Source organism: Kockovaella imperatae (assembly GCF_002102565.1).
Source record: "Kockovaella imperatae strain NRRL Y-17943 chromosome Unknown BD324scaffold_1, whole genome shotgun sequence".
Classification (NCBI taxonomy): Eukaryota; Fungi; Basidiomycota; class Tremellomycetes; order Tremellales; family Cuniculitremaceae; genus Kockovaella; species Kockovaella imperatae.
Window position 1 is genome coordinate 230,517 of NW_019028941.1, and position 13,167 is coordinate 243,683.

Sequence of the window (13,167 nt, forward strand, 5' to 3'; positions counted from 1 at the left end):
CGGTCGATGGACCCTTGCCTAGCTGATGAAGAGAATATGACAGTGCCCCTCCTTGTTCAGTCCAAGGTGCTATCAATGGATCAACATGATCACTGACTGACCTCCAAACCTTCGCCTCTCACCCAAACCGGCGTTTCAGTCAAGTGTGGCACTTCTGATTGCAGTGACGGAGATCGCCGCTCATCCAGCCCGAACTCAGACTCCTGATTATTATTGTTGACACCATGCAGTGATCACTGGTTTCAACATTGTACAATCAATCGGGTAGCTCGTGTTGCGTGAGACAACAGCCTTGAGGCCATTAGACACACAATGTTGGGCGATTCGTCCACTTATGGCCATCCTCCCGGGACAGAAGAGGATGGCGAATCATCCCGACCCACTGGTAGCGCATCCGCAGGGTTGGATTCGGACGACGAGGGATTAACGTGAGCATGAAGTTTGCCCCTCAGGGCTTTTGAGCTCACTTGTCATCAGATTTGACTCTCCGCAAGATGAAGCCTCGCACTATAGAGAGAAATATCGTCGGATCATGGATGCGTTAGATGAGACAAGAGCAGAGCTGGGTATGTTGGCTTGACTCATCTAGCCGCCGGAGATTTATTTAATGATGGTGGTACAGACGAATTTCAGGCTTCGTCAAAAGAGCTCGAGGATGAGCTGGAGAAAGAGCTTGCGGCTACGGAGAAACAGAAATCCGAGCTCAAAGATAAGATTCGGCGTCTAGAAACGGAGAAAGAGGAATGGATGGTGAGCTAGATAGCTTTGATGGACTTCAGGGGGAGCTGACAATATCCGAGGCGAAACACATCGCTCTCCAAAAGCTACACAGCTCCACAGTGGGTAATATGCAGGTGAGCCCTCCTTTTCCATCGACGCTCGGAGCTCATACAATGTGATGCTAGAGGGAGATGGACAATCTCCGCTCGGAAAGAGATAAGACGCTAGTTGCGCTGAGGGATCTGGAGATGGGGAATGATGAGCTAGAGAGAAACGAACGGTGAGCAGTCATTTCAGGAAGCAGTCATTGTGACGGTGGATAACTCATGCACTTTTTCAGCGTGGCCGTGTCTTCCCTTCTTGACTTGGAAAGCAAATACAACCGAGCGATAGAGGAGAAGACGCTTTTGGAGCAAGAAGTTGTTCAGCGCCAAGAGCTGGAGGAGGAATGCCAGCGACTGAAAGATGACCTCAGAGGTGGGAACAGCAACTGTTCTTCGGTAACGAGCTGATAATGCCTAGATGCGAACACCGAGATTGGAATTTTACGCGATCAAGCCACTCGCGGTGTGCCTACTCCTCCTTCCTCAGTTTCCGTTACCATGTCTCCGAAAGAAGAGCCATCCCAAGACTTACCCCTTGATCATTCCTCTTCTCTTGAGGCTTCCTTCAGCGGACAGCCCCAGAGACACCGCCCTTCCAAGACGCCAGGCTCTGATGAATCGCGACCTGGCCTTCGTGGTATTCCCAAAAGTCCGACCGTCTCCTCCATCCCTACAATGTCACCTTCCGCGAAAAAGTTGTCTTCAGTTGCAGACTCGCCCATCGCTAGCTTGTCAAGGTCCTCGACGCTCAGGAATATGGCCGCAAATGGCGTCACAGCCTCGCCCTCCCTCAGAAGAGTCCGTGGGGGCTTACCTGCTGCTTCTCCGGGTAGAGTGGCCAACGCCAATCTCGCAGCGAAAAACAAGGGTTTCAAGCTGTTGCACGAGTTGCAGGCTCGACTCAAAGCTACGGATGACAAGCTGGGAACCAGGGTCCCAAAGCGCAATGTCTCTGCACCTATGCCTCTAGGTCAGAGTAAGCGGAATGTTTCGAATCTATCGACAGTGAATGCACCTGCACACTTCAAAGCATCGCATTCTCGTGTCACTGACCTCCAGAAACCCGACATGACGCCGGTAGCGGATGCCGACAAATCCGGTGCGACGTTCCTATCACCCAACGGCTGGGTCATGGTGGACGATGAGGATACTCCGACCAATCAGAACCATGGGATGCCGCGTGAACCTGTGTCTCCTCTGATGGCCAATTTCCGCAGCACTTCTTCAGCATCGACATCTTCTAAACCTCTCCCTAGCCGGCCAGGTATCCCTTCACCACTCGCTGCGTCTCTGAGCAAATCTACCAATCGACCAGCTTCCAGATCTTCCAATCTGGCTCTATCGTCCAGAGCGCCATCTCGACTACATGATGATGGCGGAGGGGGTAAAGCGACGGGGATGACGAAATCGGATTCTGGACGATTTGCTTCGACGCGTTCAGTCACCTCGTCAGTCATGGCTACGCCCAACGGCATGTCGAGATCATCTTCACGCCAAGCGCTCGCGGATTCAAGACCCATGTCACCGAGCATGATCCCTCACAGTACGCGATCACACATGCGATCACCTACACCCAACCTGACTGGCGTCTTATCTGCCTCTACTTCGCGTGCGCCTTCACGACAAGGAGCTACTCGAAGTATAGGCAAAGGTCCACCTCCCGCTATAACGACTCAATACCCTCACTCCGCCGGGTTGACAAGTAGCACCAGTCAACCTGCTTCAACGCCATCGGGATTCAAGCGATCGAAGAGACGATCAAGCGTCGGCGTAGGACTGGAGGGAGGAGATTTACCGCCTACTGGAATTCCAGCTCCTAAAGCTAGTCCTGGGAGACCCATCTCTGTCCCTGTCTTTGGAGCCAATACTCCTCCTCCTGTTCCTAGGATACCATCGGCGCATCTGCGAGAATCGGCCAGAAGATCGGGATTTATAGGCAAGGAACGGCCAAAGAGTCAGTTGGGAATGTGAGCGTTGCACTGTGCACCGGCATTGTTTGTTGGCGGGAGTCTTGGATCACATTGAAATAGATCGCATGGTATCTTGTCTTGTAGCATATGCGTTATAATGCCATGGATCTTCAGAGACGTGCTCTGTGTACCTGTACAGATTTGGAACGTGAACATACCGAATAGAGGTCACAAGGCACACCGAACTACGAGAACATGGATGATTAATATACATATTGACCACGAAGAGTCCGCTATGATGCCCAAGGCAACCTCATCACTCATTTACTGTTGCGGTGAGTACCCTACTTCTTCTTCCTCCATCGACTATCCTTGCGCCTGATGAGTGATTCAGCAACGCTTGCATTGATCCGGCACAAGAACAATACCCACTCGACCTCCTGTTTCAACTGCCTCGCTCGTTCCTTGTTCATCTCATCGGCGATTGCGTTCTGTTCTTCAGCCTTTTGAGTGCTAGGAAAGCCAATCTCCCAATACCCCGGTGGCGTAGGATTTCGTTTCCACTGACGAAGACGATTATCAGCCACTAAGCCCGGTCACATACCGAGTACAGACCAACACTCACCGTCTCGCGATGTCGAGAGACCTTGTTCTGGTGTTCTCTTAGCGCTGTATCGGTGGTTCGATCATCCTCCTCATCTGACGAATCTCGCCATTTAGGACCTTGATTGTATTTTGGGAGCGGGCCGACTGCCTCGTAGTACTGCCGTCGTCGTCGTCGTGAGACTCAGCTCCTCCAGGGTATGCTTTGAGCTCACATCTCTGCAGCACTCGCAATCTGTCCCGTGCATCTTTTGCCTGTCCGCTTTTCTTCTCTTGACGTCATGGAACTGGAATTTGGCACCTTCGTTCTGCTTTGGATCGATCTCATATTCGTCTCGAATCCGCGTCTCCCTATCGAGCGAGATCAGCGACCATCATTCAGGACAGCGTGCACTCACACAGTATCCGGAGGGACGTAACGCCCTTTGCCCTTGTATTGTGCATAATATTCCCTCTTCTCCACAGCGGTCATGCTGCTAAGCCGCTTCAACTCGCGAGTCTTCTGTCTTGGCGTCAAATCGATCATGTCGCCTGCTTTACGTTTTGCCAAAATCTCTTGCACTGAGATGGATTGCCCAATAGGAGCTCGTGTGGTCGCCGGCGTACCTATTCCTCGATCTCGTATAAGCGGAATGCGACTTGAACCTGGGTCTGAACCCTCTTCCTCCATGTCGGTATCTTCTGCCACGATTACAGCGCGCTGACGGCTGGCGAATCGTTTCGAGCCCGTCTTGGGTGTCTTGGCGTTTCCCTCACCGTTACCGCCTAGCCATCGTCCGCCCCTGAGCATCTCTTCCAGCCGCCGTTTCGTAGGACTAGGACGAGGGTCAAGTCGGCGGTCTGCGGGTATCGTCAAGCCAGGTCCTGAGAGATCAATGCTTGGAACAGCAGGAATTGTAGGAATTGGCGACAGATTTAACGGGATGACCGCGAATCTCCCCTCGCCCTCGCTTTCGTAGTCCGCTTCAAGATCGTCATCCTGATCCGTCACTTCGAGCTTTGTCGGCGAGATGGGACCTGGTGCTTGTGGCGGTCGAGGGACTGATTGGGAATCCTCAGATGCGCTGACTAGCTTGCCGGGTTCCTGAGATGGTGGATTGGAAGCTTGTGAAGAAAGAACTGTATCAGGGTGACCCTGATCCTCTCGTTCTCCAGAAGACACTGGCCGTGAGTCACTCGGACCACGAATCGGCGGCTTTTCCGTCCCATGATCCGGCTTGAACACAGTTCCTGCCCTCCCAATGGCAATCGCGGCCTTCTTTTCGGCCTTGCGCTTCTTCTTGACTTCTATTCTCGCCATTTCCAGCGCTTTGTACTCCTTCCAATGAGTCAGATCGCGGGCATATTGAGCACGAATATGTTCATACTCTGATCGAAGCGCCACATGTTGCTCATTTAGGTGCTGGTATCGTTTGTCAGCGTCTACAACAGGACCAAATGGATGAGGCGAGCGCGAAGATACTCCAAGTTGATGTTTATCTCGTTGCTGTTTCGTAGGCGTTATTGGCGATTGAGGTCGGCTCAGAATGATTGAATTGGCTGGACGGGGTTGGAGGGCTTTCCTGGGGCTGCCGGTCAGCCGTTGACTGAGACTGGACTCACGTCACACTTTCCGCCCGCTTGGCCGCTTCGACTTCAGACATCTTCACCAGTAAGTCATCACGTTCTGAAATGACCTTGGCCACTTTTTGGTTCGCTTCTCTCAATACACTCTGTAGCTCCTCGATCTCTCTCGATTTCGATCGAATAAGGCTGTCAAGATGCTCCTCCTGGTCTTTTCTCTGTCTGTCCAGTTCCTTTTTAGCGCACTCGACTTGCTCAACGCGAGCCCTTTCAACCCGGACCGACGCCTCCAATTGACCGATCCGTTCCCTCAAGCCCCTCGCGACCTCACGTTCATCCTTGACTATTTGACCTTTCTGCTTCTCGACCTGTTCGAGGTGAAGTTCAAGAGCCAAGATTTTCCGCTTAAATTTGCCGATTTCGTTCACAGAGCTGGAGAGGCTTTCTCCACCTTGATAGGGAACCTCACGCTCCCGCCCGGTACTTTCTACCTCTGAACGCAGGATATCGCGCTCGTTTTTGAGAGCGGCAATATGAGAAGCGATAGAGTCTCTCTCAGCTGATTTTTGAGCGCACTCGGATATGAGACGGCTCCGCTCGATCTTCTTCTCGGCGCAGCTGTCCTTTAGTCGTGAGAGATCGGAAGTGAGTGTCTTGAACTTGGTAAATGTCAGAGGAGAAGGCTGAGATGGCGGAGGAGTTGACTCACTCTGCTTTGAAAGTCTTTAGGAAGCGCATCAGTACCTGCTCATGTGTATCTCTCACCATCGATCTGTTTGCTCATTGTCGAGCCGAGGCTTTCGGGATCATCGGTTGCCATCGTGTGTGAGGGAGAACCTTCGCGAGTGCCCAGGTGAGCTTCGGTTATGGTATAGACCCAGTGATCACTGACTTTCAAGCCAGTGAGCCCTCGCGCCACGCCTGTAGGTATGTAGACATGCTAGAGGATGTTCAATATCTGTAATCAGAAAGGCAAAGTCATTCGCGGATTTTCCGAAATTTGCTTCCGTCGTCGCGTGGTTCATGTTGACAACAACAAGCCGTTCCGTGGTGCTGTTCGATTACTGTACCAATCACCACAGGACCTTTGGAGGGGCTCATCATGGACGCAGGGATAACTAGGATCAGTGTTGAGACGGAGAGTGACTGGCTCAGGGTCAAGGCGAATGTTGAGCGATCATTGGATCAATCACTCGAAGCTCGTTTAGCAGCTTTACCAGGGGGCAAAACTGGTGAGGCGTCAAGAGCAGTGAGGAAAGAGGCCGAGAGGAGGCTGGCGAGGGTGAGTGCGGTCACATAAGACAGAGTCAAGGCATCTGACGTGCAATACTATCTATCTAGATAAAAGAAGAACTCTGGAGGATGACGAAATCCAATATCAGTGTCAATGGACACAATTATGAGGATTTCGTTGAGGGTGAGTTGCTCTTCCGCCTGATTCAACTGATTTTGTTTTTCTCAGCGACTGAACCGTTTGACGAAGCCCTGGATCGAAGTATCTATGGACTTAACACTGAAAGGATCGTGTTCAATATCAACGTATCGGAACAACGCAAAAGACGGCCATTTTTACTCCGAGCCATAGAGCAGAGATTAGAGAGGGACCGCACAGCTGCGGAATGGTTACCAGAGGACGATGCTGAGCTACTCGCTGAGAGTGAGTGTAGCTTCGTTCTCTCGATCCCAGTATGCTAAATATCCATGTGCGTAGACCGTAAACCAATTGGAGATTTACCCCTTCCGCCGAGACATAAGGAAGTCATGGAAACCTTTCAACAGGTCGTCTCGAACTTGTCTGAGCTGTCTAGCGTGAGCCCGTCGATGAGAATCTGATGGTCCATGCTGAATTTCCTATCTGTCCTTCAGTCCGCTCCTCAACAACTTGCTCGGGCTCAAAGAGCTCAGAGTGTGAAGACAGAGGTCGCGGCCATTCCACGATAGCCTCCGAGGTCTATGTTCCTTTAGCTCCCCCGCTCAGTTGAGCCGCATCCATCCCCTTGCCCTGGATTGTATGATATTTTGGCGTTTAGACAGGATGTATTAAGGTCTGGACTGTCTCTGTGTGTGTGTTTTGTGTGCAACAAAGGAGCGTTTGAGTCTGTCCTTTTCTTCTTCATCCTCCTCCCTTTTCCCCCCCCCCCTCGCGTTAAAGGCTAATATTTCTGAAACACTGATGATCCATTATGGCTCCTGGCTCCTGGCTGGCTGGGTCTCCTTGACGACGAGGATATCTGCGCCTGTGTGAATATATGGTACCTTTTGAGAGAGAGAGGCCGCGTTATATATAGGGAGAGTCACAGACATGCTGCTCTTTCCTTTGCACCACCTTCCATCTCATTTCATTCGAATCGTTGACCGATTCATTGACTCCTCCTCCTCCTCCTCCTCCTCTCCCACCGGCCGAGATCTAATCTGACCAGGACCCTTGAACTCTGACTAGCGCCAGATCTTCATCCCAAGGCCGCTCACATTCCTTTTCCAACTCCTCAGTACCCGATCGGCAAGAGTCGTATAAACCCACTCGGAGCCCATTCTTCTGACCACATCCCTTTCGAAACGATATCTACTCTCAGAGGATGTTCGTCACGCCTTCCATCATAGCCCTGCTTGGATGCCTGTCAACAGCTCTGGCAGCTCCGACCTCGTGTGGTCGTAAGTCGGCCGCAGGCGGACAGTATCTGCATGGTAACTCTACGGAATTCGCGAATCTCTGGGGGTACGGACACGGAGGAAACCATGGAAATCACGGACAAAACCATCAGTCCAATGTGATTGATCATCCAACGACCTCTCAGCATGTTATCGAGACGCAATCTCGGGCTGCTGTTCAGACATCTCAACTCGTCGTCCAAACGTCGGCAGCGGCCACCTCAGCAGCTGCTCCCATGCCGAGTGATTCATCCAATGGTGCAACTGGAGGAAGTGCAGGTGGTGGAGGTGCCGGTGGTGCAGGTCTCGGTATCAATTATTCTTCCTTGTTCAAAGCCCAGAATTTTCCCGGTCTCACGTGGTACTGGAATTGGGCTTTGACCCCGAGCAGTGATACTGGTTCTTTGGAGTTCGTTCCCAACGTGCATTCTGCAAGCAATGTCGATGGCGTAGCGAGTGCTGCTGCATCTTGGACCAACGTGAGATACGTCCTTGGATTCAATGAGCGTGAGTAAACTCTCTCTCTCTCCGCGGGAATACTGTTTGCTCACTCACACCTTCTCTAGCCGACATTTCCGCCTCTGATGGAGGATCAGACATCGATCCTTCAACCGCAGCTGCGCTTCACCAGCAATGGGTCGCGGCCCTTGATGGAAAGTACCAGATCGGTACACCAGCCGTTGCGAGAGGAGGCAAGACTTGGATGCAGGTGAGTTCTGATGCCAGACACACCGGGCGGCGTGTGGCGCCACAAGTGTTGATCGACAACGACCACCCCGGCAGCAATGGCTCGCAGCTTGTGAGGGCAAATGCGAGTATGACTTTGTTCCGTTCCATTTTTACGGTACGAATGCGCAGGACTTGATCTCGTATGCTCAAGTGGGTGAAAACCTCTCCGTCTTTATTTTGTCGACGTGCTGATCTGCCGCAAGGACTTCTACACCACTTTCCAAAAGCCTTTGTGGCTTACTGAAGTGAGGAGCCACAAAGCCCCTAATCTCTGTCACTCGACTGATCACACACGGATTCTTTCAGTGGGATTGTCATGACTACTCCACCGGCGCTTCATGTCCCGACCAAGCTGCTACTGAGCTCTTCATGAAGACGGTTGTCGATTGGTTCAAAGGTGAAGGAAGCAGTATGGTTCATCGATGGGCTTGGTTCGGCGCTTTCCCAGGAATGAGCACCGATGTCAATGGTCTCGAGAACAGTGATGGGACGGTGAGTCGTCCTCTCGATCGAAGATCCGTCGCTGACTGAAAATTCAGGCAAACACTTTGGGCGACTACTACGTCTCACTCGCAGGATGAGGTCTCTGGAAGCACTTTCGTGTTTAGTTCTGTGCAATACATACTGCGTACTCCACTGAAGGGATTTGCACAAGGTGCGATCACCTTGCATCTGTGATGCAAGCGATATTTCAATGCACTTTCAGTTACGATATGTGGGCGCCAGAATCAGCTACGTAACAACAGGGTTTGGGAATGAGGGGGTTTCAGGAAGTGGGACCACGGTTGCTTTGGCCGACTTCATTTTGTCGGTGGCGTCGATGAGGGCGAGGAATCATACATATGTAGGACGATTCGTGAGCATGACTTGATTTGATGGACGCACGTTGAGGAATCTGTAACTTTCAAGCCAGCGTGCGGTGATTTTCCGCATACGATCCACGAAGCAGCAGGGATACTCTCTAAGCCAATAATTACAGAACTCCGCCGCGGAGGAGCGTGTGTCTCGACATGAACCTCCCATCGTAGAGCAGACCATTGCGCGCATTCCGCTAGTACAGACGCGGAATCTCAATCAACAATCCTGTCTGCGATGTACGGCAGGATCGCTAAACCAAATGCCAGAGCAAGCTCGGGCCCAGGCATATCCCAGAAGAACATCTTCGTGATACTCGATACATAGTGTACATTGTCATTTTTCTACTTGATGCCAGGCCTTACTTCCCTCAAACCATGACCATCAAATCGTGTCTCGTGTAGTCTTGTCCAGAAGCGAGATCCGACGCGGAGCCCATGTTGGGGTAGAATGGGACCATGGCGTCTGAGGAGCCCAATATAAGGGTATCTGTGGAAAGAACGTCAGCTATTTGCGTTGCGAAAGAGTGTTGACCACTCACTGTAGATACGCCAGTAGACTTCTCGGACTCTTCGAGACGGGTGGAATAGACCCTGTAAGACATATGACAAGATCGGTCCTGATCCCAAACCCAATCTCAAAGCTTCAATGGCATCCATCATCCCTCCAATGACGTGCGGAGACGTTTCAAAAATGTTTGGCCAGACAAGATTAAGCATGTGCGTCAGGGCATCTTCGTGTCCTAGACCCGCGACTCCAATCGCCAGATGCTTGACGATTGCGGCAGCCGTCTGTCGATGGACATGATCTCTGTCGGTCAAGGCATCGTCGAGGATCCCGACGACCGAATTGATATAGTCTTTAGACATTTCACCGACGTATTCAAATACCCATGCGAGAGCTTTGAGACAACCATTTCGGACATTGAGTTCAGGTGTACGATATTCGTTGAGGATGGCTGGGATACAGGTGAAAGGTCCACATGTCTCGGCGACAATGGCTGGAAGGGGCATCAGCCTATGGACGAGCTAGAGAACAGACAGCAGACTCACCAATGGCGACAGTGGAGCAAACACGAGATTGACGTTCCTGGACCTTGAGGTTGGTCAATAAGACACTGAGCACATCCTGGGGTCCGATAGCCTTTGCGATATATCCAAACGAATTGACAGCGGCTCGACGGATAGCTTTCTTATGCGCTTTGAGCAGATCCAACAACTCAAAGCAGATTCGCATCCATTCCTTGGCAGGGACAAACTCTGCACCTCGATCGGCGATTCGTCCAATCAAATTGATGGTGGCCTCTTGGACTTTTTCATGTCTGTTTCGCAAGATTGGCGTCATTCGAGGGAGAAGATCCTTGACTGGCGGATTCATTTGAGTCATTCCGACAACATTGGCGATGGCTCCTTCTGCCGCGATCAAACTTCCGAGGGCATCGGGGTATTCTTCTCCAAGTTGTTCAAAGATGACCACTCCGAGCTTGCTCAGTAATTGATCCTCACCGTTGGACTTGATAATGTGCGCCAACTTGGTTGTGAGATCCGCGGCGAGCATTCGAACTTTCGCAGATTTGTTGGTCAATCGCCACAGAATCATTGAAACGATCTGAGGGAGGTATGGCTTCACACGGGATCCAAGCGCGTTAATGACGGTTCCGAATCCATCCAACATGACTGTATCTTCCAGAGTCTGTTCCTGGAAGGCGTAAATGATACCGTCGATCAATTGTATCTCCAATCGCTCATCGATATCGGCAGCTCCTACATTGGCCACAACGTTGGTAATGGTCTCCATGACCATTTTTCGGAATGGCTCGCTCTCGTCCTTCAAGTCGTTGCAGACTCGGCCAACAATTTCCGACACTCCGCCCTTTTGAGCCAACTCTGTGGTGGTCTCCACGAGCTGCTTGTAATTTCGCTTGTCAAGCGCCATTCGTCTGACCCAGAATGCCTTGAAGAATTCCGGCAACACTTCTTCCTTAACATACGTCGGTGAAACTCCTTCGGTCATGGCACACTGCTTGATGACTTGTAGGACGATACGTCTCATTTCCTCGTCCGATGTTTGGAATTCTCGAATCAAAATCGGCATACACTCTCGGACATAATATCCAGCGTACTCAGGATCCATCAGAGGGATGATGTATCCAATAGCCTTGAGAAACGCCGCGAGCGTCTTCCCTCGATGTTGACGAATGCCGAGCCAAAGCGGTTTTAAAACATTGTCAAATGACTCGATACCGTATGGCGCGGCGGACTCGGCCAAGGCTGCGAGCGACAGAGCGGTCATCGTTCGGACTTTTTGCTGTTCATCCTGTAAACCGTCTGCAATCGCATCGACCAAGTTTCGAAGGTGAGGCAAGACGGCACAGCCCATCATAATAGCAATTTGCTGGATAATACGGATACCAGTATGACGAGCTTGCCATGACTTTTTGGACCGACAGACGGCTTTGAGGAAAGGAAGAAGAGCAGGAATACCAAGAGCGGAGGCGACAACAGAGAAGGCTCGAGCGGTGGTGTTTCGAACATATTCGTCAACGTGGTCGATATCAGGTCGCATGGTGGAGATCATGTGGGCCAGACCAGCGGCTTTGGCCAGATTACTAATGATCTCTCGACCTTCGACTCGAGCGTAGTAATCTTCGTCGATCAAGAGTGGCTCAATGACGACCAAAATTTTGTGGACATACGGTCGAACGAGATCATCGAGCTTGTACAAAACCCGATCGATGACCTTGACGAGTAGATGTCGCTCTTGATCTTCCAGAGTCCTCTCCATCAACAGCGGCAAAATCTTGTCGAACAAAGGTCCAGCGCCAAACTCTCTGGCTCGGTCGGTGATCTGTCGAAGAGCAGTCTTTCGGACCGGTGGAGTTCCGTTCTTGATCTTCAGCAACAGACGCATAATCTTTCTCTCTTTGAGTTCTTCGAGAGTATACCCAACATCATCCTCTTCTCCGCCACCTTCCCCTAGAATCTTTGCAAAGTATTGTGTGTCCTCTTGTTTGAGGAATTGTAGCGTGCCGATCCCTTCAATTTCAGTCTGTTCCATCGTGCCTTGAAGCCCACCGACGGCGGCTCTCGCTTTGGCAGCGTCTGAATCATCCTGCATCATGAATCCGTGATCTGCCGAAGTGGCCGGAACGAGTTTTCGAACGGTCGGAGCGGGCTTGTAGTCTTCGGGGACCTCGCAAATGGCATATCCCTCAGCTTTACCGGGTAACAAATGATCGAGATCCTCATCTGTCATGGCTCGATATCGCTTATCTTCGACCATCATAGCGCCTGTTGATGTGAATTGACCAGTCTGTCCATGGACAACGGTAGATGTCGAAGCTGAGGGTGTCTGATCCCATCGAGATTTCTTCGCTTTCCCTTCACCAGCCTCAGGCGCATCAGACGGTGTCTGATCCCAACGTGATCGCCTCTTCTTTGGCACATCGTCCTCTCCACCTTCTTCCTTCTTCACTTCAGTCTCTTCCACATCCCACCTCCGTCTCTTTGCTTTTGGCGGCGTTGACGCTCCATCTTGTTCCATTTTTTCCCTCGGAGGCGTCTGATCTCCATCTGCGATAGCTCTTGGAGGCGTCTTGTCATCAGCAGGTAATTGAGATTGCTTGTCCTGCTGCTCTTTGTCCTTCTCCATTTGCTCTCTATATCGTTTGACGCGTTCTTCCTCCCTTTGGAGATTGACCAATCTCATCCGATCCTCATAACTGTCATCCTCCCCTTCCTCCAATGCCTCTGTCCTCTCGAACCGTCTCAGCTGGTAATCGGTCTGCCTAGCAGCTACCTGCTTAGGCTGAGCTCGATCCTGGAAAGCATCCGGGACATCCTCTTCGTCAGCCAGAGCGGCATGTTCGTCGAGAATCTCCTGGGGAGCCGAGTACGACTGGAGACGAGGATAAGCACCGTTGTTCTCCTCCTCAGACATGGTGAGCTGAGGCTGATCGGCGTCTCGAAAGAGCCTTGAATCGACGGTCTATGGATGGAAGATTGGTTGCTCTGCAGGCGGCGAGGATTTTGTAG

The 13,167-nt window shown here is 51.5% G+C and overlaps 6 protein-coding genes across 6 annotated transcripts; 3 read left to right on the forward strand and 3 right to left on the reverse strand.

Moving 5' to 3' along the window:
* The first annotated feature begins 229 nt into the window (after positions 1-229).
* On the forward strand, positions 230-2,932 carry BD324DRAFT_611190 (hypothetical protein). Its single transcript, XM_022014248.1, has 7 exons — positions 230-428; positions 478-566; positions 623-750; positions 801-854; positions 906-1,000; positions 1,061-1,197; positions 1,243-2,932. The coding sequence occupies exons 1-7, from the start codon at positions 313-315 to the stop codon at positions 2,793-2,795; spliced, it is 2,172 nt and encodes a 723-aa protein (XP_021874222.1). The 5' UTR covers positions 230-312; the 3' UTR covers positions 2,796-2,932.
* A 21-nt stretch (positions 2,933-2,953) lies between these two features.
* BD324DRAFT_6950 (DNA repair protein endonuclease SAE2/CtIP C-terminus-domain-containing protein) lies at positions 2,954-4,193 on the reverse strand. The gene is made up of 6 exons (XM_022019220.1): positions 3,878-4,193; positions 3,736-3,843; positions 3,553-3,688; positions 3,360-3,497; positions 3,167-3,297; positions 2,954-3,112 (listed from the first exon to the last, which is right to left on the reverse strand). Exons 2-6 carry the CDS (start codon positions 3,807-3,809, stop codon positions 3,079-3,081), a joined length of 513 nt encoding a protein of 170 aa, XP_021874223.1. The 5' UTR covers positions 3,810-3,843; positions 3,878-4,193; the 3' UTR covers positions 2,954-3,078.
* Positions 4,194-4,235: 42 nt separating this feature from the next.
* Positions 4,236-5,845, reverse strand: BD324DRAFT_7008 (hypothetical protein). The gene is made up of 6 exons (XM_022019221.1): positions 5,666-5,845; positions 5,610-5,623; positions 4,940-5,553; positions 4,800-4,905; positions 4,705-4,739; positions 4,236-4,655 (listed from the first exon to the last, which is right to left on the reverse strand). The coding sequence occupies exons 1-6, from the start codon at positions 5,718-5,720 to the stop codon at positions 4,625-4,627; spliced, it is 855 nt and encodes a 284-aa protein (XP_021874224.1). The 5' UTR covers positions 5,721-5,845; the 3' UTR covers positions 4,236-4,624.
* Positions 5,846-6,002: 157 nt separating this feature from the next.
* On the forward strand, positions 6,003-6,841 carry BD324DRAFT_606441 (hypothetical protein; the record flags this gene model as incomplete). The annotated part of the gene is made up of 5 exons (XM_022014014.1): positions 6,003-6,182; positions 6,242-6,317; positions 6,363-6,557; positions 6,612-6,709; positions 6,767-6,841. 5 exons carry the CDS (start codon positions 6,003-6,005, stop codon positions 6,839-6,841), a joined length of 624 nt encoding a protein of 207 aa, XP_021874225.1.
* A 427-nt stretch (positions 6,842-7,268) lies between these two features.
* On the forward strand, positions 7,269-9,232 carry BD324DRAFT_611197 (glycosyl hydrolase catalytic core-domain-containing protein). The gene is made up of 6 exons (XM_022014249.1): positions 7,269-8,056; positions 8,116-8,258; positions 8,333-8,428; positions 8,482-8,523; positions 8,585-8,770; positions 8,818-9,232. The coding sequence occupies exons 1-6, from the start codon at positions 7,477-7,479 to the stop codon at positions 8,857-8,859; spliced, it is 1,089 nt and encodes a 362-aa protein (XP_021874226.1). The 5' UTR covers positions 7,269-7,476; the 3' UTR covers positions 8,860-9,232.
* Positions 9,233-9,439: 207 nt separating this feature from the next.
* On the reverse strand, positions 9,440-13,129 carry BD324DRAFT_678005 (armadillo-type protein). Its single transcript, XM_022018967.1, has 3 exons — positions 10,186-13,129; positions 9,675-10,133; positions 9,440-9,622 (listed from the first exon to the last, which is right to left on the reverse strand). The coding sequence occupies exons 1-3, from the start codon at positions 13,070-13,072 to the stop codon at positions 9,504-9,506; spliced, it is 3,465 nt and encodes a 1,154-aa protein (XP_021874227.1). The 5' UTR covers positions 13,073-13,129; the 3' UTR covers positions 9,440-9,503.
* Between the last annotated feature and the right edge of the window lie 38 nt (positions 13,130-13,167).

Bases quoted from the DNA above. Each gene is read 5' to 3' on its own strand.
- BD324DRAFT_611197 (XM_022014249.1), top strand. From the start codon at position 7,477: ATGTTCGTCACGCCTTCCATCATAGCCCTGCTTGGATGCCTGTCAACA. The intron at 8,057-8,115 runs GTGAGTAAACTC...CACCTTCTCTAG, and splicing joins CGTCCTTGGATTCAATGAGC to CCGACATTTCCGCCTCTGAT. The intron at 8,771-8,817 runs GTGAGTCGTCCT...CTGAAAATTCAG, and splicing joins TCGAGAACAGTGATGGGACG to GCAAACACTTTGGGCGACTA.
- BD324DRAFT_7008 (XM_022019221.1), bottom strand. From the start codon at position 5,720: ATGGCAACCGATGATCCCGAAAGCCTCGGCTCGACAATGAGCAAACAG. The intron at 4,906-4,939 runs GTGAGTCCAGTC...GCTGACCGGCAG, and splicing joins AAGCGGGCGGAAAGTGTGAC to CCCCAGGAAAGCCCTCCAAC. The intron at 4,740-4,799 runs GTATCTTCGCGC...AAACGATACCAG, and splicing joins GAGATAAACATCAACTTGGA to CACCTAAATGAGCAACATGT.
- BD324DRAFT_678005 (XM_022018967.1), bottom strand. From the start codon at position 13,072: ATGTCTGAGGAGGAGAACAACGGTGCTTATCCTCGTCTCCAGTCGTAC. The intron at 10,134-10,185 runs GTGAGTCTGCTG...TGCCCCTTCCAG, and splicing joins TTGCTCCACTGTCGCCATTG to CCATTGTCGCCGAGACATGT. The intron at 9,623-9,674 runs GTGAGTGGTCAA...TTCTTTCCACAG, and splicing joins AGTCTACTGGCGTATCTACA to ATACCCTTATATTGGGCTCC.
- BD324DRAFT_6950 (XM_022019220.1), bottom strand. From the start codon at position 3,809: ATGACCGCTGTGGAGAAGAGGGAATATTATGCACAATACAAGGGCAAA. The intron at 3,498-3,552 runs GTGAGCTCAAAG...CGACGACGGCAG, and splicing joins ATTGCGAGTGCTGCAGAGAT to TACTACGAGGCAGTCGGCCC. The intron at 3,298-3,359 runs GTGAGTGTTGGT...CGTCTTCGTCAG, and splicing joins TCTCTCGACATCGCGAGACG to TGGAAACGAAATCCTACGCC.
- BD324DRAFT_611190 (XM_022014248.1), top strand. From the start codon at position 313: ATGTTGGGCGATTCGTCCACTTATGGCCATCCTCCCGGGACAGAAGAG. The intron at 429-477 runs GTGAGCATGAAG...ACTTGTCATCAG, and splicing joins TCGGACGACGAGGGATTAAC to ATTTGACTCTCCGCAAGATG. The intron at 567-622 runs GTATGTTGGCTT...ATGGTGGTACAG, and splicing joins TGAGACAAGAGCAGAGCTGG to ACGAATTTCAGGCTTCGTCA.